The 16134-nt window shown below is 48.3% G+C and overlaps 2 protein-coding genes across 5 annotated transcripts; one reads left to right on the top strand and one right to left on the bottom strand.

Moving 5' to 3' along the window:
• The first annotated feature begins 255 nt into the window (after window positions 1–255).
• Window positions 256–6778, top strand: LOC117858942 (receptor-like serine/threonine-protein kinase ALE2). The gene is made up of 16 exons (XM_034742100.2): window positions 256–952; window positions 1662–1772; window positions 1861–1965; window positions 2067–2300; window positions 2393–2491; window positions 2570–2656; window positions 2746–2871; window positions 2951–3169; window positions 3246–3323; window positions 3403–3477; window positions 3561–3665; window positions 3788–4159; window positions 4374–4652; window positions 4916–5320; window positions 5413–5656; window positions 5733–6778. Exons 1-16 carry the CDS (start codon window positions 898–900, stop codon window positions 6367–6369), a joined length of 3231 nt encoding a protein of 1076 aa, XP_034597991.1. The 5' UTR covers window positions 256–897; the 3' UTR covers window positions 6370–6778.
• A 2944-nt stretch (window positions 6779–9722) lies between these two features.
• Window positions 9723–14183, bottom strand: LOC117858943 (protein indeterminate-domain 7). 4 transcript variants are annotated; one of them, XR_011898337.1, is made up of 4 exons: window positions 13351–14183; window positions 11902–13274; window positions 9863–9993; window positions 9723–9795 (listed from the first exon to the last, which is right to left on the bottom strand). XR_011898337.1 is itself a non-coding variant. In XM_034742102.2 (2 exons), exons 1-2 carry the CDS (start codon window positions 13505–13507, stop codon window positions 12034–12036), a joined length of 1398 nt encoding a protein of 465 aa, XP_034597993.1. In that variant the 5' UTR covers window positions 13508–14183; the 3' UTR covers window positions 11560–12033. The 4 variants fall into 4 exon arrangements, 1 of the variants encoding a protein (XP_034597993.1); XR_011898335.1 differs by having other exon boundaries at window positions 9723–9996; XR_011898336.1 differs by having other exon boundaries at window positions 9723–9993.
• Window positions 14184–16134: the final 1951 nt, after the last annotated feature.

The following is a 16134-nucleotide window of genomic DNA, read 5'->3' as shown; positions in this document are numbered from 1 at the left end:
GCACTGGGCTAATCCCTGACCAGGCTGGCGGGTGCCGCCGGACGACGAGGCCACCACCTGACCCATCCACGCCCCCACCGCCCGACGCCCGCGGGGCCAAGAATCTACAGCGAGAGGGACAGTGGGGTTGGCATTATCCCCGGATTAATTACCCAAAGATTGCATCTTTCCATGCCGGTACAGCTCAATAATTACCCCCCGGCTAAACCCAACCAAGATTCTCCCTCCTTCCTCCTGCCCTTTTGTTCGCTCGCCCCTCCTTCATCCATCCATAGTACTAGGACACATGTAGAGATTAGTTATTGATCCCGGCATGTGCCCTGCACCTCCCCGAGCAGTAATGAGATCGTGAGAGGAGGGCACGGGGTGGAAGCAAGGAATGTTAGTTTACTGTTCCTCGCGCCCCCTGGATTAGCTTCTTGTTTCTTCCTTCAACCCAAAGCTCTCTCTTTTTTTATACTGCTGCTGGAAATTTTTTCTGTTGTTAGGAGGATGATGCTAGTAATTTATTCCTAGCTACAATTAGTCTTCTGTAACTACTGCTCGCTCTACTGGTACTTGTACTGGCCGTGCTGGACTGCTGGTGGTGGCGCTGTCTTGCTCTTGCCTTGCCTCCGGGTCGGCACCTCCTCACCTTCCTCTATTCCTCCTCCCCTTCCCTCCCTCCCACTGCCAGGCTTCCTACTCCTCCACATGGGTTTGGTGCCCTCCATGGCGTGCCGCCAAAATGTCGGTCAGGCTCCGTCGTCTTCCCGCGCTTCAGGGGCTTCTTGCGGTTGCGGCGGGAGGAGCGGCGTCGCAGCGGAGCCGGCAAGGTTGTGATCTGTGCCGGCATTGACGGCTGCTGCTGGGCTTGCTGATTTCCCACTGCGGCGGCGCGCGCGTGAGGGGGGCGAGATGCGGACTCTTGCTCTCGTGGCGCTTCTTCTTGCTTCGGCTCTTGGATCCAGAGGTGAGCGCAGCTCCACGCGTTGCAAATGCATTTTCGATTTCAGCTTGTCCCCCTCCCTTTGCTCTGGTTTCTTGGGGTGGGGAGACCCAGCGGTGTATGGTGCTCAACTGGCTGTCTGGCTTCATGGCGTAGTAGTGCGGAGGATGGGTTGTTTCTCATGTTTTCTTCCCAGCCTCGGTTGAGCAATTTAAGAAGAATTCAGCGTGTTCTGTTAGGGTGACTTCGAGTTCTGGATCAGCAATTTTCTTTGCAATGCCCATGTTGTTTAACTGATCTGTGGCTGAGGAATTGCGGTTCTGGGCTGTTACTTCAGAATTTGAGCGAATTGCGGGGGCGGATGCTATGAATTGGCTAGAAATAAATGAAATTTCTGTTTTCTGAATTTTAGTTAAGATGGATGCTGCAATGCCGGTGGCTTTCGAAGTTCCAGTTCTCGTCCTGGCATGCTGTAGCTTTCGAACTGAATTTCGAGGGATGACTGCATTCTTTTCCCTTCCATAAATATGACGGGCATTTCCATGTCCTGTACTTGCATCATCATTGCTCTTGTTCTGCAACATGGTAGTGTCATTTGATACGGTGACTAGGCACTAGTAAAATTACTCTAATAACTGCAACCTGATGATTGTAAACTTTGATCTTAATAATTGCGGAGTAGTGTGCATAATTCTAGTCCTTGCCATGAACTTGTCTTCTTTACTTGATGTAGGTACTACTCTGGCCCCTTCTCCTGCTGTCACTGATTCTCCTCCAGACCAAGGACAAGCTTCTAGTCCTCCTGAACCTGCATTTGCTCTTGGTCCAGTAACTATTCCAACAGGTAGCTCCGAATTTCCTATACAGCATGACATTATGTTCCCAGACCATAATCAACTTTGGAGTGTAACCCCTTACATTCTTTATTTCAGCACCATCTACTCCATCAGCAAGTCCTTCCCCCGAGAAGGCAGCTGTTAGCCCTGCTGCTCCCACTGAGCCGCAAAATGCTCCCAGTCCAATAACTCCTCCTGAAGGTAACTCATCCTCCTCCAATTTTGTTTTTGTCCCTGCAGTTAGATATGATTATATGATGTCCCAGTCCTAATGGCTACACTGCAAACTTTATGTCTTGTAGTGTATAATGCACCTCCTCCAATTGAGGTTGCACCCACTGATCCCACGGATGAGGTTCCTGCACCGGTAGCTCCTCCACAAGCTGCAGCTGAAAATCCCACTCCAATTCTTCCTGGGGCACCTGCACTGCTACCTTCTGTTCAGGCTCCTGCTCCGTCCGTTGCCCTCAAGCCTATTCCACCAGTCGTGCCACCTCCATCTGTGAACAATCAACCAAATAGGCCGGTTGGGTCAGGTATATGTTCTGACTGATAGAAGTGATTAAGATTTTTATTAATGAATTCTTTCTGCATAAAATCTCATCTCACTGATGAAAAAAATTTGTAGTCCCACCTCATCCACCCCCTGCATTGCCCCCTCCAGCAAATGATGTTCCGCCATACCCACCTTCAGGAAGTTTTCCTGCTATCCCTCCTTCCGCTTCAGGTAAACTTTTTCCTTGAAAGTAGATAAAATCACTCAGGTTCCATATCTCTTCTCATTTTCCTATTTCTTGAAAAGCAGTTCCACATGTAAATCCTCCGATTGCATCACCTGTAGTACAAGCACCGCGACAGCAGGCAGAGGCTCCAAGAAGTGAGCATAAGAATGGTGAGGATAAAATTACCTGATTTGATCAATTCGATTGTGGTTTCTTCAGCCCTTCTGTTCTAAATATTTGACTATATGTTAATACATAGGAAACACAGCACCCCCAGCAAATATTTCCCCTCCTGCAAATCTCAAGAAGCATCATGTTCCACATGCATCTCCTCCAAAGGAATCCACTGGTCAAACTGTCCCAGATCACAAACCACCAGTTACAGGTAATCTCAGTTAATGAACTTTGGCTGTGTCTTCTTGTATATGTCAATGTAGCTTGTCAACCAAAATTCCTTGTTTCAGGATCTGCACCTGCAACAAGTCCTTCGCCCCAGAACACAAATATGCCTTCAATCCCGAAGAATGCTTCATCAGTTTCACATGCCCAACCTTCACCACCAAGTTTAGCTCCTAAATCGGCACCCACTGGTAGATCTCATGCTCGGGGATGGAAATCCAATACTCCAAAGAATGGAGGAAATCCATCAATTGCCCCATCATTCCCGCCGTCACGTGCTCAAGGTCTGTAAATACACTTCCACCTGAAGCCTAAATATTGTCAGTTCTGACCATGGATCTAAAAGGTTATGCATTACAGGGCCCGAGGTCTCACGAGCTCCAAGACAGACTGGGACTAAAAGGCAAAATCACCATGCACCTCCACCAATCCCTCAAGGTAGTCCAGCTAATGTCTGCTTGTGCATTGGATTCATTTCAGACACTGACAATTTTCTCGTATCTTTTTTCCTGCCCAGGACATCCAAGCTTTCCTGTACATCCCCCATCTCCTTCGCCAGCATCGTCGAGGGGTCCCACGAAAGGAAAGAAAAGTATGTTCATGGCCTTGTTTCTTTGCCTTATTAATGATTTTTCCTCATGTCAATACAAATTTCCAAACTGTTGGTTTTTTTAGGGCATCATCTTTCTCCTACTTTGCCTCCAATCCCTCCCCTGCCGGAGCCAAAAGCACCATCTGCTCATCCTATTTGGACATTGCCTCCGCCACCACCTAATTCAGGTACAGATGTACAGTTTTGCGTATTTGTTCTCATACGTTTATCATTTCAAATTGGATCTAATATTACCGGTGTGCTGTGTGATATCGGTGATTGCTTACATGTTGGAGCCTGTGAAATGCAGATTGCAATTCATTATCATGCCCTGAGCCTCTAACAGATCCACCTGCGGGAGCCCCATGTGCCTGTGTTCTACCAATCAGAGTTGGAATTCGTCTAAGTGTTGACCTTTATTCATTCTTTCCATTGGTCTCTGATTTTGCTGAAGAGGTATCGTCTGGGGTAAACATGGCAGAGAGGCAGGTCCGTGTAATGGGTGCAAATGTTGCTGGTGATCAACCTGACAAAACAATGGTTCTTGTCGATCTAGTACCAATGCAAGTGAAGTTCGACAATGCTACAGCATTTTCAGCATTTGAAAGCTTGTGGAGCAAAAAAATTTCTTTAAAACCATCAGTCTTTGGGGACTATGAGATTCTGTATGTTGTATATCCAGGTCTGTGATCTTGCTAGTGTCCTGACTCGTTTTATATTTGGTATTCTGTTGCTGATCAGTGCATATTTTGCCCATCAAATCTATTATTGACATTCAATCGCATATGCACACAGTGGAGGATGCAGCATCAAACAAGTCATGCACCATCTCATTTATTGAACATGTTGAAATTCTGCACCACTAGTTCTCACCAAGAAATATGAACTTTATGCAGGTCTTCCTCCTTCACCACCTTCAGCACCAGAAGGTGTTGGTGATGGGGCATTTGGCAACAACAGAAATGCGAGGGCAATGAAACCCCTTGGGGTTGATGTAAGAAGACCCAAGAGAAAAGTGAATGGCAGCCTAATCGCTATTGCCGTTTTGTCTACCGTTATAGCATTGATTATTTGCTGTCTTGCTGCATGGTTGCTGATACTAAGATTCAGGGGCCCAAGTGACACAGCTCAAGGATTTCCACATAATGTACTTCCAAAATTTTCTAGGTCATCTGGTACGTGTAGCTAACATGCTAATTCCCATAGTTTGCTAATTGTCTAGTGAAGTGGTGCCAATTTGCTATTAAAATTCACCATGAATTTATAGTCAATAAGCAAATATTAGTTATTTGAAATGCCAGTCAACAGTGCTTGCAATAACTTCTCAGATCAAAGGCTTTCTCTGCAATTTCTCATCATGTACATGTCCTTGCTAGAATAATATGTGCACTTTAGCCAGTACTAGTTTTTCCTTCTGAACCGTCTCAAGTGATTGTAGGCACAGGTCACACGCATTTAGCTGGTGTTGGTCGCTATAGTTCACCTTCAGGTCCGTCAGGTTCGCTAGGCTCAAGCATCGCAACGTACGCAGGGCAGGCAAAAACATTCAAATTTGCTGAGATTGACAAGGCCACAAACGGCTTTGATGATTCAAAAGTACTTGGCGAAGGTGGCTTCGGATGTGTCTATCAGGGCACACTTGAAGATGGAACGACAGTTGCGGTGAAGGTCCTTAAGAGATATGATGGCCAGGGTGAGCGAGAGTTCTTGGCTGAGGTTGAGATGCTGGGACGTTTACACCACCGGAATTTGGTCAAGTTGTTAGGCATCTGCGTTGAGGAGAATGCACGGTGTCTGATATACGAGCTTATTCCAAATGGCAGTGTAGAATCCCATTTGCACGGTATGTATTTGCATGTTAAAGTACGTCTAGAAGTTTCAAGAATCGACTTAACGCAGTGCCCTTTTGTTTGTTTTTCTGTTTGCTCAATGTAGGAGTGGACCGTGAGACAGCTCCACTTGATTGGAATTCCCGTATGAAGATAGCCCTAGGGGCAGCGCGAGCGCTCGCATACCTACATGAAGATTCAAGCCCGTGCGTGATTCATCGCGATTTCAAGTCAAGCAATATTCTTCTGGAGCATGATTTCACGCCAAAAGTATCAGACTTCGGACTAGCCAGGACCGCGAGGGGGGAGGGGAACCAGCACATCTCCACTCGTGTCATGGGAACATTCGGGTATGAACCATATCCCCATCTCTTTTTATGAATGTATTTTATACAGAAAAACATTATCGCTTGGCTTTCTTCTCAGCTATGTTGCACCGGAGTACGCCATGACAGGGCATCTCCTTGTAAAGAGTGACGTGTACAGTTATGGGGTTGTATTGCTTGAGCTCCTAACTGGTAGGAAGCCGGTGGACATGTCTCAGCCTGCAGGGCAAGAAAACCTAGTGGCTTGGGCTCGGCCCCTTCTAACAAATGTTCTGAGCCTACGCCAAGCAGTCGATCCACTTCTTGGCCCTAATGTGCCACTGGACAATGTAGCAAAAGCAGCCGCCATCGCATCAATGTGCGTACAACCTGAGGTTGCGCACCGCCCCAGCATGGGTGAAGTAGTGCAGGCCTTGAAACTTGTTTGCAGCGAGGGTGACGATTGCCTTGCATCAGGAAGATTCAGCCAGGAGTTGCCCATACACACTACAGCGGTTTATGACGTGACTGGCATGGAAGCAGAGAGAGTGCTGATATCTGAGATATTTGGCTCCACGCCAGTCTTCACTCCTGCTGATGACTCAGGCTCTTTCCGCAAGCAGTCCAGTTCAGGCCCACTGATGACAGGCAAGAACAGGAAGTTCTGGCAGAGGTTACGAAGCCTGTCTAGGGGGAGCATGAGCGAGCATGGCGTTTCACCAGATTATGAGACACGCTCGCAATACAGCGGCAGGTGAGGAAAATTTTGCTCGGCATCCAATTTTCCAAAGACAGATGGATATTCAGTTGATTGGGAATAAAAGAGTTTCAAGCTGAGCTAGTGTAAATTATGCATCTGGATTCTGGAGAAAAAAGCTATATAATATAGTTCAGGATCACATCAGAGTAGCAGCGGACTGCTCATATATGGCCAGACTCCAGAACCCTGATACCCCTCGTTCCTTTACAGGTTGTTAGTTTTGAGTTTTTTGTTCTTTTGTTTAGTTAGCAGTTTATTTGCGCTTAGTTTTTTGTTTGGTAGTTGTTTGTTAGGGCTGTTGTGTATAGATTCGGAATACATTTCTTGGGCTTGTGGATTTCGACAGACTTGTTGTACACTGACATTTGCTGGTCTGAAATGAGGATGATAGATTCTTGGTTCTGGCTCGTGACTAGTTGTTACTGACGAATTCCATCTGATTTGAAGAAAAAACATTCTTGAGATTGATGTCTACTTAACATTTATGATATCTGATTCTGATCCTAAAAGTTGTGAAGGTTGAACTGCATCATGACATACCTGCTGGGTTTTTTCTCTGTAAGAATACTGTGGCATGAGAACCCTGATGTCCCTCTTCTCTTCATAGCTTTTGTAGTTTGAGTTGCTGATTTGTCTAGTAATTTGTTTTGTGGTTATCTTATGTTTGGCCAGTTGTTTGTTAGGGCTGTTAATGTTATGTACGGACTCAGAAAGCAATTCTTTTGGCCTTGTGGATCTGCACTTGTTATAGGCTGACAAGTTGCTTACTGGATCGACATACATCATCCCGTGCTTCTAAATCATAGAGGATGTGAAGATTCTCTGGCATAGCTGCATCACAAGCCGTTCGTACACGTATTCGCCCGTCTTTATTTCTCTTTGAGGATATGCTGTAGCATGAGAATTGAGAATTGGCAGCTGGGCTAGATCTGTCGAAGTTATTGGAGACGAGGTCAATTTTGATTTCGTTCCAAGGTCACGTTCTCCCTCTTTTTTTTCCTCGAAGCTTCACTGCGTGCTTCAGTCGAGGAGGATCGCAAAAGTTGTGGCCTGGGTGCTGCAAGATTAGACCAAGTGCAAGCGGAGAGGGATACATATAGCTTTGCGGAGAGAGACGGCCACTCAGCCATGACATTGCTAACTGATGGAATTCAGTAACTTTGAAGAGGGGGAAGTCCTGCCTGATTGTGATTGATCGCGTCGCGGGCTCGCGGCCGTTTTATTACTGGGTGAATTGGGCTCGCCGAGCAGCCGCGATGGCCCAACTTGCGTCCAGACGACGACCCACTCTCTGTTTTCTCCTGTGCAATTTCTATTTCCACCATACGCGCGATTATTAATGCACTTTTTTTTTGTTCTCAAACAAAATTATTAACAAGGTGCGTGTGCCTCGTGCAGTAGAACAACCTATGCAAATTTTTACGCATGCTTCAAATAAACTTTGAATATAAAATCAAAGACGTTTCGATGTAGTATGTCCTTATTAATTAGTACGAGGTGTAATTAAGGCAATTTAGCACGGGTCTTCCTTGCACCCGAGATATTTACTCCCTCCGATCACACACGCATATTAAAATTTAAAGTTTACAATTTTTAACTAATAATGTAGCTAACATTTTTTATTTTTATAATATAACTACGGTGAATTTATAATCAAATGTACTCTCTAATTATTATAAATTTATAACTACAAATAATATTTTATAAGATAAATGAATGGTCGAAACCCTACCGTGTTCTATCACACCTCTTAAGGGAGCGAGTAGGACTGTGCTGTGCGAGAAGATTCTGACAGCTACCACTCCAAGACGGCGATTAGGATGTCGATCTACCTGAATTGAAAAAGTTCTCGCGATTAAACCACCCTTAAAAATTGATTCAACCAAGAAAGGTACGTGCTGATGCGTGTGGGGGCGACCAAACAGTCAACCCTAAACCGACAATTCGACACACGGATACCGAACCATTAGAAAAACTTGGGACTCTCTCTCCTCCAACAACGCTGTCAAAGACAAGGCACGGAGAGGGAGAGAGAGAGACATGCCATGCACTCCTTTTCACCCCCACCCCGAAAGCTCGAAGCATCCGAGACAGAAAAAATGGCGCTCTCGATCGGTAGCCGGCTCGAGCTCCCATGTCAACGGCTACAAAAGTTTAGGCTTTCTGTGTCATCGTCCTTGACCTCTCTCAATCGATGGCCTGCAGGCCCTGCACACATATGATCACACACCATGCCCTGTGTTTACACACATCACAGTTGTTTAATTTCTCTCGTACACAAAAGTTAACGTTGCAAAAAAAAAGTTAACTTTGTAAAGGAACAAAAAAAAAATGCTGGGACGCAATGCAGCGTGCACAGGCATCTAGGAGGTAGGAACACGAGAATAAGCATGTTGTCAATGTTGGTGAGAGAGATGCGTGCATGCAGATGCAATGCAACGAGGTGCAGCAGAGGCTGCGTAGTGGCAGCTACAGTGTGGGGGTGGGGCTTCATCGGCAACTATAGGCACAGGACGTAGTGGGCTAGGAACCCCACGGAACAAGGGCTGCTGGTTGCCTCGTGATGGACGCCAACAAGCAGCGACCTTTTCCGACGCGTCCACGCTAGGACTAGGACCCCAGGAGAGAAAGGAGCCGAGGATTAGGCTTTGCGATTTGCAAAGCTGGGGTGCGTCCCAATTGCCACGCAGAAGGTCGCAGTCTCCCTCCCTCTCTCTCTTCTCTCTCTCATATGATCGATCTCTTTCTTGGACGGTCGTCTCTCCCTCTCCCCCCCTCTCTCTCTCTCATGCAGTTCGTGGCTTCGTGCCATGCTCATGCATGCCGCAGGGCGGTCGTGGCAGTGGTCTCTTTCTCTCTCGAGAATAGAATCTGGCAAACGAAAAATAGTGACTGCATGTGTAAACGTACGTGTACTACTACATACGTACGTAGGAGTATGCTGCAGCTACATGCATGTAACGGTATTGTCGTGTTTTTATTTTTTTGACCGAGGAAGAGCGTGCGCTCGTCGTCATCACCACCACCCCTTGGCCCCGTTGACAACACCACATCAGTGTGATCAGAGATCAGGCTGCTACCCTGCCCTCCCCATATCGGCATCTGCAGAGTCCTGGCTGCTCCCTCTCTCTCTCTCTCTCAAATTTTTGAACCAAGCTTTGTTTGCGAAGAAAAGAGATAGAGACTTCTTTCAAAAAAAAAAAGAGATAGAGACATAGAGTGCAGCAACCATCATCCATTCATCCAACACCTCTCCCTCTCTCTTACGCACACTGACTGGGAAAGGGACACGTGAAGCCGCTCTTGTCGCGTAGCCCTTGGAAGAACGCCCAAACTTTGATGCGCGGAATATTTGATGTGGAAAGCGGGGCATGGCATGCACTTGTCTATGCGATCGATGATGCGCCATTCCAAACTTACAAGCCTGCAGGAGCAGGGTAGGATTAGGATACAGTGCTCTCTCTCTCTCTCTCAGGGTCTCAGGCTCTCACCTCTCTAGCATAGCGTAGCATCATTCATCCATGCTCACATGTCAACAGTATCAAGCCCCTCCCCGCCAGCCACTCTGCCGGCCCACGCTACGCTACACCGCATAGGCCATATAGACTGCAATGCAAGCTACCTGCTACAGCATCAGTGCATGACAAGTCAACAACAGACTACAGCAACTAGGGGGAAAAGACTTATTTTTAGCAATTACTAGCATGTATCCTTTGTATCTCTACCTACGTATCCTTTGTATCTCTACCCATGCACTATTACCATATGTTCATGGTACACAAAAAGCTGCCATGAAATCATGGAGATTCCCCGAAACAAGACAAGGGGGAAATATGCGGAACATTTATGATCACCAAGGCAGCGCCAAAAGGAAAGGGACCTTTGCATCGCTTGCTGCATGGTTGAGTTCTATGTGTGCAATCATGGTGTGCATGGAAAAAGAAACTATATGCAGCAGTAAAACGAGACGAGTGAGAAACTATGCAAACAATGCCTATGTAGCTACTAGTTGGCAAGTACTGCAACTCTTCCTGGTGTGATGATAGGTGAATAAGACTCTCTTCGGAACAGACAAATGCATCGCCAACAAAGCCTTTTGGATGCCCAAAAGGTTAGATACAACTAGTAGAAGCTTTCACTGATTTGTATGCACGCAGAGGAGAAAGTCATGGAAGTTGATGCGTCTCTTCAGCACAAAGTTTTGGAGCATGGGCCTGGGATTAGTTTTGTTGCTAACTGAGATTGGATGATCGGTCTTGCTTCAGCAAAGAACTAAAAGCGTAAGCTAGATAGTACATTGCAGTTAACTAATGCAATGCCCATTCCTTGTGCCTAAGATAATTATTCTTTTTATCACTGAACGGGTACGGTTACTTTTTTTCAGCGTGAAGAGACATACTCTCATGGAGCGGCTGATCAATGAATCAGAGATGTCAAAGTTTGCTAGTTTATTCTTCTTAACAATAGGAGTCACAGCGACTAGCTTTTACCTAATCTCAAGTTGTTCCATATCTCAGCTGCCAGTAACATAATACTGAATTAGAGCACAAGAGTAATACTACTATGAAGAATTGGTTTTCTAATTAAAGAATGATTAATATTATTGTGTATGATTGTATAAACTAAATTGAGCTACATTCAAAATATCTTAATTAAGCTTCTCTAATCAAATATATTTATTACCTTTATTTGGAAAAATCTATTATATTGCACTCAACTCACTTGGTGACCAATAATAATCACCAGGTTATCTTTGAACTCCTAATAATCCACATATTTATGGAAATTGCACTAATATTTCTTGTGGAAAATATATTCTAACATACAGTTTATCTGATTTCATTTAAACATTTAGTCTATTAGAAGTACCAGATAAAATTACACATGGGGGTTATCAAAAAACTGTTTTAAGCAAAAATAAAAAAAATGAGGTGAACTAAAACATGTATCTGTCGATTTATATATATTGATATGTTTGTCAGTACTGTAGGGATACTCAAAAATTGATTTATTTTTCTTTTCTTACAAACATATATATCATAAAAAATCCATGAAAATTAAACTCAGAATTCCCACCCAAAAAATAATTTTATAAGGTATATCATTTTCTTCATAAGTTTTCACTTCTAGCATATAATGTTCAACTTCATGCCTAATTTGACATCATTTTAAAATGACCCTTCGAAAGTTGAAGCAGGAACGTGAACATTTATTTGAACAGGTACATGCAAGGATCTACACGCATAACGATCAGACCGTTTATGCAGTAAACAACGGTTTCGCGTGTAGTAGACCTCGTACAAAGCTTACAAATTCAGTACCGCTGACTACCAATGGATACAGTGTATATATAATCTGACTAAGAACATGAATTAACTATGATATAATAGCATAAACATTTGCAAGTCTCTTCCTTATATATAGCACCTTGAATGAAGTTTATATAAGAATTGAAATGCCCCCCCCTCCAAATGAACATCAAAACAAGTGCCAACTGCCAAGCAAAAAGGATTCGATCGATCCAACTTACCCAAATATTGATCTCGACATGCATGATCGAGCAATGCCGCGGTGCAATGCATGCATGCTGATGCTGCACCTCATCATCTACTAGGATACGATTCATCATCCATGGCGAGCTATGGAACTGAGCTGACGACGACTAGACATGCCACTGCTTGCTGCTCATCTGGTGCCCTTGTTGCTCGTACGCCGCCGGCGAGGCCGGCGACATGCAGGGATCGAACCCGGCCATGCTGAGTATGTCGCCGTGGGAGAAGGCCCGTAACCCCAGGAAATCCCTGGTGAGCCCGTCGTTGCCGCCTCCGGCGGCGGCGCCCGCGGCATTGCCGCCGCTACCGGCGTCGCGATCGGTCCTGCTGCTCCTCTCCCGATCCCCTCCAAAGTGATGGGATGCCCCGAAGCCGAGGGCACCAGTGTGGGCGCCAGTGGTAGGCAGGCTGCCTGCGGCAGCAGCTGCTGCGTTAGCGCTGGTGGTGCTGGTGCTGTGGACGCTCGCCATCTGGCCCTGGTTCGACGGCCGGCTCAGCGTTGCACCCATCTGCGCCGCTTTCTGCAGCAGCGCGGTTGCCGACATGTGCGCCGCCGAGGCGGTGGGTGGCGGCGAGAACCCGAAACCGAGGCCCGCCGCCGGCTGCGCGTTGCTATCCGGCGTGGAGCTCCCCGTCATGTACTCCTGGGACCCGAACACGGACGGGGGGTTGCCCATCTCCAGGTGCTGCTGCTGCTGGGGCGTGAGCCACGACGGCGCGAACTGCTCCCTCTTGAGGCACATCTCCTGCAAGGACATGCCGCCCAGTGGCGGCTGCGACGGGTGGTCCAGCACGGCCGGCAGGTGCACGCCGTCGCCGAGCATCCCGGGGTGCGTCTGGTGGTGCTGGCCCGCCGCCACCGCCGCCGCCGCCGCCGCGGCGGTGACCGCCCGTGCGCTCTCCTCGGCGAGCGCGTCGCAGAAGGCCCTGTGGGTGATGAAGCTGTCCCTCCTAGAGAAGAGCGTGCCGCAGTCGCAGCGGTACTCCCGGGTGCCGCAGACCTTGGAGTGCGCCTTCCAGTCGGAGTGGACGGCGTAGCGCTTGGCGCAGCGGTCGCACTTCCACTTCTTCTCGCCGTGCTTGCGGCTGAAGTGCTTCTTGATGCCGGTGAGGTCGCCGAGGGCGCGGGCGGGGTCGTGGTGCACGCACCCGGCCTCCGGGCACACGTACACCTTCTTTCTCACCACCTCCTTGGGGTTGCGCTGCTTCAGCTTCCACGGCAGGTTGTGGCCGCGCCGGTGGAGCTGCAGGTTCTGGTCCCGCTGGAACCCCTTGCCGCACACCTCGCACACGTACCGGTTCGTCGCCATCAGCGTCCGCGGCGACAGCGCGATCACCTCCGCGTCGGGGTCTAGAAGGCGCCATGGGTGTGCATGAATTGATCAACGGATCGAGCGAGCGAGCTAGGGATTCGATTGAGATGGTACCTGGATTCCCGGGGAGGCTGCGCTTCTTCTTGGCGGGCGGCGGGAGCGGGTGGGAGGAGACGCTGGTCTGGTCGCCGGAGGCGGAGGTGAGGTTGGACATGTTCTCGTCGGCGGCCAGCTGCTGCTGCTGAATTGCGGCCAGATCCTTGAGCATCATCTTCTTCCCGACCGGTGGATACCAGCAGCCTTGTGTGGATGGATGGATCAGCTCGCGCGCATGCAGGTTGCAGGCGCAGCAGGACCAGATCTCACGGGCGGGCGCGGGCGAGAGGCCGATCGTGCATGTGCAGGCAGCCGTGGTGGTACTTGCAGCTGCGCCCAGATCAGCTAGTGCTTGTCCTGCTCCGGCAGCGGTGGGGGCGGACACCTAGCTAGCGAGCGAGCTACCCCCCTTGGCCCTTGATGAATCTTGAGGCCGCCTGGTGCGCCGTACTAGTACTGCCCCTGCCGCGGAATTGCCATACATGGAGTGAGTGGAGTCAGCTCAGCGACCGACCCATCGATCGATCTGGTTGGGGTTGCTGGGAGAATTCGCCGAGGTTGGGGTTGGAGGAAGAAGACGGGCGGGGAGGCTATGGAGTCTGGATATAACCTGCGTGCTAGGGTTGAGAGCTGGAGGTCGGAGCCCAGAGAGAGAGAGAGGGAGGGAGCGGATGAGGGAGAGAGGCGACCAAAAAGCTAGTGTGGAAGCAATCGTCTTCTCCAGTCCACCCGATGGATACCCGCAATCACAGTGGTCTGGAGTACACTCATCACTGCCCTCCCCCTCCGGAAGAAAACAGCCGCTACCACACGCGGGGCGCGGGGCTTTCTGTCTTTTCCTCTGGCCTTCCTTGCTCCTCTCCTCTATCTCTCTCTTACCGATGATGCATGCACTGGCCTCGAGAAATCCCTTGTACCTTCTGCTGTTAGCGTCCTCTAATACCATTCGATGCGGATTATGATTCTGCAGCTGGGCCAGTAACCCATGGGGTTTAATCTAGAGCACTGTACTGTGCTTGTCCACTACTACAGTACTAGGAACAGTGAGGTTGCAGGGCTTTGCAGTTGCATATGCAAGGTGTGGATAGCCCTTTGCTCTAGCAAATCAAAGGATTTGATTTCTCGAGTTTGAAGCACGCAATGGCAAATATGAAACATTTTGTACACTAGCAATTTTTTCAGGGTTTTTTTTTTTTTTGAACCTGAAGAGTGAAGCTGCTGCATGCGCAAGGGCCGATCGAGCTATCCCTTATTCTAAATATTTGCACTTTTTGCAGTATGATGAACGGATTACGTCAACTACATCAGGAAGAAGAGATCGGTAAAATTGGAATTTTCACATGTTTCAATGTCATTTCAGCTGCTTCAAAGCATCTGCCTAGGCATCACACCCTTGACCAGATAACATCAAAGCAAGAGACACGAAGACAGACATGACTTTTCCTCTGTCTTCCTGACGAGTGTGCATATGTATGTGTATCCATCCATCCATCCACTCCGCCTTTCAACGCCCCGCCCGTCCGTCTCTTCCAGCTTCCTTCCCCCGGCATTGGGTTTGGTATCTCGCGCGCCCTCAACAAATGTGGCACGATGTGCCTTCCAGGTAGCGCGATTAAATTAGGGCACGCAGCCTTTTCTGGCCTTGAAAGTGGAAAGGCCAGGCCTGGGACATGCACGAAAAAGGTTGGTATGATTTCCCCGGGGGAGATGCATGATGGGCTCCCGATTCATTTATGCCATTGTTAAGCAATGAGAAAGGGGAGCGAGTGAGTGGCAGGGAAAGCTAGTAGCTACTAAGCAAAAAGGTTAGCTTTTTTTCGCGTTTACACATACTACATGATTGGCCCATTATATCGATTGGTAAGTTCTTCGTTCACAGGTTTCTGCTTTGTTTTTTTTTTTTGTTTTTGAACTAATAACTGGTTTCTGATTTGTTACATGCCTGCCTATGGATCAGTATCCTCTCCCCATTCCCTGACGGCCTGACCCTGCAACAGGTGCTGTGTTGTGCCGGCATGCGCTAAATTCTGCTGGTGGAGTTTGGCCGGCCAGGATGTGAGCAAGAATGTGTTGAATCAAAGGAGTCAAGGTAGTGGTGCAAGTGCAAGGCTGCTAAGAATGTTGACTGAAAACAAAGCAGTAAAGCAGGCACATGTCAAATCCGGTCAAACACAGGCGAATTCATATGCCCATCGTTTTTCCCTATATATACTGATAGTACTGAATTTAAAAGATATTTTCCTGAATGTAAATCCGTGACAAAGTAAAGCTGAGTATTAATTAAATGTAGAGGAGGAAAATGTCAAATCGAAGTGGGCTGAACTGAACCCCAGCCGAGCAGCAGCAGGCAGGCAGCCTTTGCAATGTCAATGCGGCATGGCGCGCACGTACTAGCCAGAGGCTGGCATGGCGCCATGGCGGTAGGCCAGCGGTCAGCAGTCTCTCGGGGCAGGGGCGGAGGAAGAAACAACAACAAACAACACATTTTGATGCAAGCGCAAAGCCCCCCAGATTAAAGCCTGATGATGGGTGTTCTGGGGCCGCTACCAACGAAAGCAACGATCTGATGGATCCCTTTATCTGCCGGTGCCTGACCACCACTGCTGCGATTAGCCTGCCGCTCCATGCCTTGCAGTTCCACTGCTGGGATGGCATTGGCATGGGTTCAGGGTCCACCGGGGCCACGGCCACCTCGCGCCGCCCCTAATAGGGCTCGCCGCCATCTCGCTTGGTCACGGAGTAGAGCAGTCACGGGGACGAGACGCGCTCGTGAGCTCGATCGATAGCCGGCCTCCGCCGTTG

Source organism: Setaria viridis, chromosome 5 (assembly GCF_005286985.2).
Source record: "Setaria viridis chromosome 5, Setaria_viridis_v4.0, whole genome shotgun sequence".
Lineage (NCBI taxonomy): Eukaryota > Viridiplantae > Streptophyta > Magnoliopsida > Poales > Poaceae > Setaria > Setaria viridis.
Note: the sequence above shows the minus strand (reverse complement) of the source record. Positions and strands in the feature narration are given on the sequence as shown.

Excerpts from the sequence above, each read along its gene's own strand:
- LOC117858942 (XM_034742100.2), top strand. The coding sequence starts at position 898 with ATGCGGACTCTTGCTCTCGTGGCGCTTCTTCTTGCTTCGGCTCTTGGA. Across the intron at positions 953-1,661 it reads TTCGGCTCTTGGATCCAGAG|GTACTACTCTGGCCCCTTCT; the intron begins GTGAGCGCAGCT and ends TACTTGATGTAG. Across the intron at positions 3,170-3,245 it reads CCCGCCGTCACGTGCTCAAG|GGCCCGAGGTCTCACGAGCT; the intron begins GTCTGTAAATAC and ends TATGCATTACAG.
- LOC117858943 (XM_034742102.2), bottom strand. The coding sequence starts at position 13,507 with ATGATGCTCAAGGATCTGGCCGCAATTCAGCAGCAGCAGCTGGCCGCC. Across the intron at positions 13,275-13,350 it reads CAGCCTCCCCGGGAATCCAG|ACCCCGACGCGGAGGTGATC; the intron begins GTACCATCTCAA and ends GGCGCCTTCTAG.